Source organism: Gadus morhua, chromosome 8 (assembly GCF_902167405.1).
Source record: "Gadus morhua chromosome 8, gadMor3.0, whole genome shotgun sequence".
Taxonomy (NCBI): Eukaryota; Metazoa; Chordata; class Actinopteri; order Gadiformes; family Gadidae; genus Gadus; species Gadus morhua.
Window position 1 is genome coordinate 28776500 of NC_044055.1, and position 10124 is coordinate 28786623.

At 41.5% G+C, this 10124-nt stretch overlaps 1 protein-coding gene across 1 annotated transcript; it reads right to left on the bottom strand.

The window, feature by feature from the left end:
- Positions 1 to 563: 563 nt before the first annotated feature.
- LOC115549162 (uncharacterized) lies at positions 564 to 2034 on the bottom strand. The gene is made up of 2 exons (XM_030364187.1): positions 1625 to 2034; positions 564 to 1376 (listed from the first exon to the last, which is right to left on the bottom strand). Exons 1-2 carry the CDS (start codon positions 1782 to 1784, stop codon positions 775 to 777), a joined length of 762 nt encoding a protein of 253 aa, XP_030220047.1. The 5' UTR covers positions 1785 to 2034; the 3' UTR covers positions 564 to 774.
- Between the last annotated feature and the right edge of the window lie 8090 nt (positions 2035 to 10124).

Sequence of the window (10124 nt, forward strand, 5' to 3'; positions counted from 1 at the left end):
CGCCACGCCCTTTTTTAAATGTTATTGTCTTCCGCTTTGTGTTGAAACTTTTGGTCGGCTAGCTACGGCTAGATAGCTACATTGAAATACCCGGCGAATTAAGATGGAGAGGCTAACGTGGGTAGAGACATAAAACATGTTTTGCAAATGATTACTTTATACTACTACTTGTACATATTTTAACTATTTGTACATATTATTGGCTATTGCTTTTAATGTAATTCGTTTTTAGTATTATGTCAAAGCATTAACTCAATCATTAAAGGATTTAGCAAATGCCTCAAATGTGTCAAGTTTATTTTATTGACCCTCTCTGACAAAGACATCATATTTGTGTATAGAAATACAGATATCAGTTAAAGTTTGTTATAGATTAGTAAAAATTAACATATAAACAACAAGAGTAACTAAATTTTAACCATTACATTTGAACCATTAACCTTGAACGTCATATTCCTCATCTTCTTGTATAATGTCCCCACGAAGATTACATAGTCAAATCGGGGCAAGGTTAATGGGCGCCATTTGAGAGACTATTCTGTAGTTCTTCAGGTGGCGTATGACCCTCTCATTGGCACTCAGATGTTGGCTACGCGCCTCGTGTTGGTGGTGTCTTCTTCGGACAAGGGAAGGCCTCTTCTGGTGAAAGCTGGCAGGACGAGCTTGACTTTACGTTCAAACAGAAGATCTTGGATAACAACTCCTCGGTCAGCCATCACCTCATCACCTGGAAGCAGATACTCCAGAAACCCTGAGTTGGCTGTGATGAACTTGTCACTGCATCTCCCATATGCTGCAGAGCTGAACATAATCAAACAACATGGTGCAATAGCTATGAGGAACTTGATTGTATGTGGTTAATGGATAATGTTCCTTGAAGCTCTGTGGCATCGTTGCCTGGATTGTCTCCCTGGGCAGCCATGGAACATACCACCTCATCTTCTCCTCCATGAAGTCCAGCCACTGAGAGATTATCCTACTGACCACAGACTGAGACACTCTGAACCTCTCTGCAATGTCATCCTGCAATAGGTTCAGCCGGAGCTCCATCAGGGTCATCAACAGTTGATCCTTGGGATGTAGCTGAGAGATGCTGCATCCTTCTTTCAGGTCGTCGGACAAAGCCTCAAAGGCATCCACTGACAACCCAGTGTACAGTAGACACAGCCGATCATTCCGGAGAAGTTCGGTGTGTACAAGATGTTGTTCAGGACACTGTGTTGCCTCGTCATGGAGGAGAGGACAATGGAGTGAGTCACTGACAGCATAGATGTGATCTTCCACGAATGTATACTTCCCCTGTGTAGAAGCATCACGATGTGTCATCCCATCAGTCAACCCATTAGTCTCCTGGATTGCAGAGCTGGTTGAGGGTTCTGTAGAAATAACAGCATCAGACATCAGGAAGTTATCAACGATAAGGTTAATCATTTTGCTGCCTTTAAACATAACCAGTCCTGGACATCAAATTAGAAAGCCTCGACCTGATCTTATCTTGTAATGCTGTTCATTTATTGAGGTCAAGCCAAGGCATAGTTACGGGTATGCTGATCATACTTATTAGACGCTAGCTGGCTAACGACTAGCGATATTCATAGTTGTTAGTGCTAAAATGTTATCTTACCTTGGAGCCTCACAAGCATCCGACGAGCCTTTTTCGCCAGAGGAATAACATATCCCAACCATTTCTCGGGGTATGGGTGTTGATCTGATGGTCTGCCGTCCACAAAATGAAAAGAACAGAGTAAGGTTTTTTCGGAGGGTTCTGGCGCCTCTAGCCACATACGCCGGTCCTCATCGCTGGATGGCGGAGGATGAAGATTGAAGGATGCCCAACAACATTCTGCCCTGGTTTTCCCGTGTACAACACAGTATTGCTGCAAGGGCACCCCTCTTTTATTCCAGTGGTTATGGCAGCCCCGCACGGAACAAATAATGCTGGTCGTCTTGACTAAAATTGCTAATGTATTGTGCCAATGATAACGGACAGAGTTGCTCAACCGGAAGATAGAACACAAAACGGAACCAATATGGTGCCCCCCATGTTTACGCGCGGAATAAGGTGGATATAGGAGCACATACCATCGATTCACAATATAACAGCGTTGGTTAGTATTCTTTGGATGGTTACGACATTATGGCTTTTAATCAAAACCTCTATGGAAAAATGAATGGGATTTTTACTTGCGGAACCACACTTTAGCGCTCTATAACATTTTGTAGTAGTTTGTATTTCCAGTTGCTTGAATAAAAGTAAACAAACTTGGAGAAATGGGCACATTTAGTATGGATGTTATGATAATAATAAAGAGATGATGAATCTGTGTTTATAAATATTGTCTATGGTAGTCTCTGAGGGTGTAGGTGTGTCCCATTCTTAATGTGTCACAGTCCTTTGGGGAGGGGTGTGTGTGTGTGTGTGTGTGTGTGTGTGTGTGTGTGTGTGTGTGTGTGTGTGTGTGTGTGTGTGTGTGTGTGTGTGTGTGTGTGTGTGTGTGTGTGTGTGTGTGTGTGATCCAATAGTCTGCTCTGTGGTTTGGAAGGGAGAGGTGTGATAGACGCAGCTATGGAAAATAAGCTGATCCTCAGTCTATTGTATGGGATCCTATTATCCGAAACATGTGAATTATGGCAGTGGTTAAACCAGGGAGTGTCCCAGGGTGTGTGGTGTCCCTGATAACGCTGCCTTTCTCTCTGCACACTGGCAGGTCAGGTACAGGAAATACCTCACAAAGTACGCCCTGGGGCTGGCTGGGTGTGCCAGCGGTTTAGGGCTTAGGGTAACGCCGCTCAGAGACTTGATGTTTTCACAGAGCAATCCCTTGGCACCCCCAGGCTCCCATTAATGGTGTTTCTTTAAATCTACGGACAAACTCTCAGGGAGGGATCGCATCACTTCCAGTTGGGGTGGAACCATGATGATGTTGTCTGTCCTCTAGGCCCTCTTACATATAAACAAGAACCCGTCTCTAGCTCATTAAGAAACATGCTAGTCCCAGAGATCACTCATCAATTCCATCACCTCCTGTTGGGCTAGTCATTTTAGTAGAGTTAAAGCCCACACACACACACACAAACACACACACAATTTAAGAGCATATTCGAATCTTTCGTCTTCTTACACACTAAATTATGTGGTTGATAATGTAGATGATTTAAATTAATTCCACATTCCATCTTTTGAAATTAAACAACAATTAATCTGGTTCTCTATTTCTTATTCTCATTAAATTGCAGCTTGCCATGATCATTGCACTCAACAACAGAGATAGTCAATACACTCCAAGCATGAAGAATAACTACTCTCATATGAGGGGTCATTGCCTAAAGGCCCATTCACACCCTACGGTAAATACTGATAGGAACCCTCTCGTCCGGTCCCGGAGGTCGTTTTGTCCGTCAGGAGGTCCGTCGCCTCTGAGCTTATGAATCCGGATTGCTCCGGGAGAAACGAAGCAATACCAACGGAAATCGAGGTGGCAGTACAGAGTCAGAAGTCCAACCATTTGCGAAAATAGAGAGTAGTTTAATATCTGAGATCTATATTGTATTTAACTTTTTATGCTTACATTATACTATATATCTGACCTTTTTATTGTATTGTTCACCTGCTTTGGTAATGAGTTATAACTGGTCATTTAAAAGTGGTGCAACATTTTGAGGGGAGAATCTGTGGGTTGGTTAGGGCTGTCACATGCCACCGCCGCATACTAAGCCTACACTTTTTGGAATGCCTGCCGCGGCCAGCTGGCTTTTTTCTTTAAGGTTCCTTACTGCTTGAAATTACCCGGAAGTATCCAAGTGGCAGCCATGATAAGAGCTGTTTGAAATCTCTAAATGCTCAGAAAAGGTGCTTCAATGCTTCCTTTCGTATCTCTTTTGGCAAAGGGTACACTGGACAATCCTTTACCAAAGGAAAGGAGATAATGCCGTCCCACAATTCCTTCCGGCAGGAACATTACTAATGGAAAAACTATTTTGGATCTATGTAGGCCTACATTAATATGAGTGGGAACGTGAGCCACCATTGTCAATTGGATGACTATTTAAACTATTCTTATCTTTTTTTTTTCAGTCATCCTAATTGATATGAAGATAGGTGATGATATATGACACACCCAAAAGTCTGAAAAACTAGAATAAAATACAGTGACTTGGTCAACTATAATGTCGAAGGTGACGCGACCAAGATGGCAGCTTGGCGAGCGAGCTATGTTCAATAGTGCACGATTTAATCTAAAAACACTAACATATGCTGCTAAACCTTTGAAAACAGCCCCTATGGTGAGATGTCTGACACTTGTCAGACAGTGTGAAATCTTTACTCGGGGACGCAAGGCAGATACTAAAATAACTTTTAATTCAAGCCAGCCAGGTACACCGAGAGACACAGATACTAGCGACATGGCCAGCTTAGCCGTAGTGTTAAGGGAGCTGAAATCACTCTGGTCAGACTTCGGAATAATGTTAGACAATTTGACACCCGTCTGACCAGCATGGCGAACTCGATGGCTGCATTGGAATGCAAGGTTAATGAAGTAAAACGGGACGTTTCCCTCCAATGCAACACATATTGAGGAGGCTGAACGCTGCATACACAAGACTTAATCAATAGACTTCATCAACAGCAAGTTACCGGGATGGCTGAATACCGACAGAAAATTCACCTTGGAGCGAGTACACCGCACTCTAGCATCTGGGAAGCCCAAGCAAAACAGAGCGATTCTCATCCGATTCCTCAACTTTCAAGAGAAGGAGTTTGTTTATCGGGATTCAAGACAGCAAGACATTGTTCACGACGGAGCCAAGATCAGGTCTGTGCAGTGGATACTGTTCGGACCCGCCGTGGATTTTAACTCTGTTATTAAGCTGTTTGTTGATATCTATGCTTTCCGCGCATTTCAACACAACACCTGCAAGTTCTGAGTGCTTCATAATGGAAGGATTTATCTCTATGCGGCACCGCAAGAGGCTGAAACATTTTACAGAAGCTCTTTGACTTTTGTTTTTCTTTCTATGTGTAGAATATTGGTGTATTTTAGTGTCTCTCTTTTGTTCAAATTTCTAGTCTAGGAACAGGCAAGGGCCTCTCATACTGATACAGGGTGTTCTGCCATTGTTATGTCCAACAAGGTTGAACCGACCTGGTCCTCCGGGATATAGCCAGGGCCAGATACCTTATCAAGGCTGAGAGTGCGTCTGTCTACGTGTTATTCATGTATCCCATTTTTGTATAATACTCGACCCAACCCTTTGGTTCGACGAGAAGAGGGTTCGACAGCCAAGGAACAAGTCATCGACCACCGGGTCCACTATAGATTATTCAACCTAAGTCTGTATCTCGCTGTATTCCTGGAAAATAAACCATCTATTCAACCCTCTAATCCAACCTGTCAAGCTACTTTGATTTCGACTTCAAGAATTACTACTACGACTGAAAATACACAACGCAGAGTCTGTCCGAACAGTTTAGAAATAAGCTGAAATCTAACATATGGAACTACCTTCTAATGTTAAAAAACGCTGGTACAATGGTGGTGTATTTAGGTACCATGCAAGAGTCTCTATGGAGATCCATCTAGGTAGATTCAAACATTGCTCGAGATAGAGATTACAGGTGAATTTTTTTACAGGATCCAGCTTTTGTTAAATTTGTGGAGAGTTGCATTAACAAATATTTTGAGTTAAAGAGATGAAACTACGGCCAGCATCAGGTGGTAGCCATTCAAAGCCTACATAAGAGGAGAGATAATTAGTTACACAAGCTCTAAAACTAAACAGCTCAAACAAGAGTTTCAAACCTTAGAAACCCGAATTAAAATAGTTGAGACTGAAATGTATAAAGATAATGATCCAGAAAAATACCATAATCTGTCTGTTCTGTTGGCCAAATATGATAAATTATCATCTGACAAAGTAGCTAGGAGTCTAATGTGGACTAATCAAACATATTACGACCAAGGGGAAAAAGCGGGCAAATTAATAGCTTGGAAAATAAAGAAAATACAAGCAGAAAGAACAATTAGTAAAAAATGTATAACTTAGAGGTAGAGGTAAATAATAATAATTTCAGGGACTATGAAATGTATAAATCTGAAAATACAGAAAATGTGACAGAGCCAAATGCATTCCTTGACCAGTTAACATTTCAGAAGATATCAGATGATGACAAAACTATATTAGATAGCCCATTAACACCAGAGGAACTTTATGAAGCTATAGGGAACATAAATAGGGGCAAAGCACCAGGCCCATGGGTTACCGATAGAATTCTATAAAATATTTCAAAAGCAACTTGTGCAACCACTTCTTGACATGTATAAATAATCTTTTACTGTAGGGACCCCCCCATATTCATTAAGATTAGCTCTAATTACCCTCATATTAAAACCAAACAAGCCCCCATCCCCCCATGCTTGTCTTACAGTCCAATACGTTTAATGGAATGTGAGACGAAAATACTGAGTAAAGCCCTTTCAAACAGATTTGATAATTATCTCCCTCAGTTGATTAACAATGACCAACACGATTTTATACAAAAAAGACAAGGTTACCCTAATATTAGAAGAGTGTTGAATATACTCCATGAGAATTACAATGCAACAGACTCTGCAATGTTATTAGTAGATGCTTGTCAAGCATTTGACAGGATAGAGTGGTGTTACCTTTTTAATGTACTCCCAAGATTTGGACTAGGCGAGATTTTAAATGGATTCAACTACTATACACAAATCCAACGGTTGAAATATTCACTAATTACACCATATCAAAACCTTCAGTTTACAGATATCTACCCGGCAGGGTTGTCCCCTGTCCCCCTTATTATTAACTTTGGCAATATATGGCCGCACAAACCCATACAGGAATATCAGGCATTACGGTTAGTGGAATAGAACATTGCATTTCCTTATTTGCAGAAGATATTATTTTTTTCTTGACAAATAAAAAATTGCATTCCTAATTTAATTACCTTAATTATGCTTTTTGGAGGGTTTTCTGGATATAAAATTAACAATTCGAAATCAGTACTTATGTTTTTTAATAAGGAAGAAAGACATAATCCGAGTATACATACCCCATTTATGTCAACGACTGAGGGTTTTAAGTATTTAGGTGTAAAAATTACCCCTGAACTAAGTGATATAATCTTAGCAAACATGACCCCTTGATAGAAAGAGTAACCGGAGCACTTAATCGCTGGTCCACACTGCCTATAGTCGGACAAATAAATGCAATAAAAATGACTGTCCTACCAAAATTCTTATACTATTTTCAGACACACCCACTGCCATTACCAAAGATGTTCTATGATAAACTTGACAAATGTTTTAGCCGATTCATCTGGAATGATAGGAGAGCCCGGCTTCAGTTTTTTATCAGGATAATGGTGACATAGACAATATAGCTGAGGCCATCATTGAGGCCATCAAATGAGCTGAATGATTTTTATCTGCAATTCAATTGTGATTGATATTAATGGGGTTTTGGAGGAGTGTAACAGTGTGTTGAGCTCAGTAACATGTGATGAACTGAGTATAATTGTAATTAACCCTTAGGAGGTTGCCAGGGTTTTCAGGGGGCTGCATATAAAAAAAGGCTAGTGGGCCGGAGACGTTGAAGTAGGACTGATTAAATACGCCATTCGAGGAGATTTCCTCCTTAAATCTTTTTCACCATGTGAATGAGGCTACATTTCAGGTTTGTCAGTGGCCCAATGGGATAATGCCTTGTACTGGTGATCCTTAGTTTGAGAGTTTGAATCCCGATTAGACAATTATGAACAAGCTGAACATGACATTCGGCCATTGCTCTGCAGCCCAGTCACCTGAAAGTCGAGGCACAGTATGGCATTAAGGGGAACATCAACATCTTTCCTTCATAATTATGTCATATTTATATATCTTCCATTAGTGTGTTCCTGACTTTTCATTTTACTCGGACCCCGCTAACCACCGCTTGCAGTTATATTTATTATTATATATTTTTTTCCATGTTTTCTGTCTTTCATTTTTCATGTTTTTATCGATGTCTATGTAAAATATTTATGCATGTGTCGCCGATGCTCTCTGTGTGCCCAAAGCTAATTTCTCTCCCGAGAGAGACAATAAAAATACTTACTAACTTGCCTAATGAGAGGAGGTCTAAATCTGACCAATCTTAGATGGTACTATATGGCTGCTCAACTAACCTCAGCACATGGGTGTCAGTTTGGTTTGAAATGTGCTGGGGACAGAGACGCATTCGGAAGTGCATTTTCAGAAGTGCTAGGTACAATGAGGATGCCCTCTTTTTTCTCTCTTCAGTGCCGGTAATGAAAGGTTCTGAAAGACGGCATACCCATGTAGCTAATTACTAAGGAATAAAATGTATACAAGATCTGTCTGGCACGTTTTATGAAGAAAACGTTTCCCCAAAAGCATCGGACATATGACCCACTATGTTCTGCTCCATGTATCCAATGTTGACAACGTGACATGACATGGCTAAGCTACCAACATAAACAAGAGGAGCTAGGAAAGGAAATTAACTGTGTGTTTAAGTTCAGAAGGGGCAAACGTGTGGCTACACGCAGCACTACAAAAGTCGTCAAGATTGAAAAAGAAAAAAATATTTGTTGCACAGCTGAACGCTGTATCACATCATGAGTTAACGCTGAACTCTAGGTTGATTGACCCTGTGCCAACTAGACCAGGGGCCTCATGTACTAAGACTTGCGTGGATTTCATACTGAAACTTGGCGTACGCCAAAACCCAGAAACTGTCTTACGCACAAATAAATTCAGATGTATCAAAGTGTGCGAACGCATGGATCCAAGCAAGTTTCTTTTGTACATCTCGATCAACGTGGAATTGAGCGCACATGCCGAGGTGCCAAACTCCTCCCTGTCCACACCCTCATTTAAATATGCAATTTCATTTAAATAGGCCTCTGGACCTGAGATTCACCTCTTAATCCGATCACCTGGCACCATGAACAGAGGCAAAAAACGAAACTTCACGGAGTCTGAGCTCGAGATTTTGCTCCACGAGGTAGAAATGCGCAAGCATATGCTATTGGAACCCTGTCAACAGGGATAAATGCAAAACAAAAGAGAAGTGAGTGGGAGTGTGTTTGCGAGGCCGTCAATGCAGTGGGGTCTCAGCAGCGCACACACTCTGAAATTAAAAAAAAGTGGTCAGACCTCAAGGTGGAGGTGAAGCGGAGGGTTTCTGCCCTCCGCTTCACGTGGCCACAACAGGTGGGAGGGACGGGAGTGGGGGAACTCTCCCCCTTCGATTTGAGAGTGGCTGCTTTGATCGGTGACACAGCTCTCACCGGAGTGGTGGGAGCCCATGAAGGGGACGCCGATCATCCCCAAGGTAAATATGCTGAAGTCATAAATGCTGTAATTATACTGGTCATACAATTGGCTGCTTGCAATACACATAGGTCGCGCGTTAAGATGCCAGGATATTAAAGACTTTGACTCGTGTTTATTAACTTAAATTTTTTATTTTTGAATAGACAAGCAAGGAGAGGGCACGGATTCGGATTTGACCATTTGCGATGTCCTCTAACAACGCTAACGCAGCCATTTTTAAAACAATTTTCTTCATCCATTGCGCATGCTTTTATAGCCACCCATATAATTGCAAGGTGTGTTAATTGTTCATTAGTGTGTCTCTGATGTGCAAATCACTCTGAGTCATTGTTTTCACCTATTTTTCCCAGTTTCCCAGCGTCACCTCTAAGTGTCGCCAAAGGAACAATAGCTGTAGAAACGTGCGTACGACAGCTCTGGGGCCTCATTTATAACCGTTGCGTGCGCACAAAACGGGGCTGAAATTTGTGTACGTGACTTTTCACGCCAAGGTTGTGATCTATAAAAAACCAACTTGACGGGAAAATGTGCGCAGCCCTAAGCAAACTCTGACCCATGCGTACGCATGGTTTGTAGGAAAAGGAGAATTGGCGACACAGACGGTGTGGTGGTGAACTGAAGTCAGACCGAAGAATTGCAGAGTGAGAAGAACGATTATGTTTTATCATCGCCCTTCATAAATTTAATTTCAACCCGTATAATGCTTTAAATCCTAATCAGAATAATTTAAGTCCACTGCGTTATTTCTCAGTTATAACTCCA

What these genes read in the sequence shown, in the direction of transcription:
- LOC115549162 (XM_030364187.1), bottom strand. Translation starts at nt 1,784, where the DNA reads ATGTGGCTAGAGGCGCCAGAACCCTCCGAAAAAACCTTACTCTGTTCT. An exon ending in GATGCTTGTGAGGCTCCAAG is followed by an intron (nt 1,377 to 1,624) that starts GTAAGATAACAT and finishes TTATTTCTACAG; the next exon opens with AACCCTCAACCAGCTCTGCA.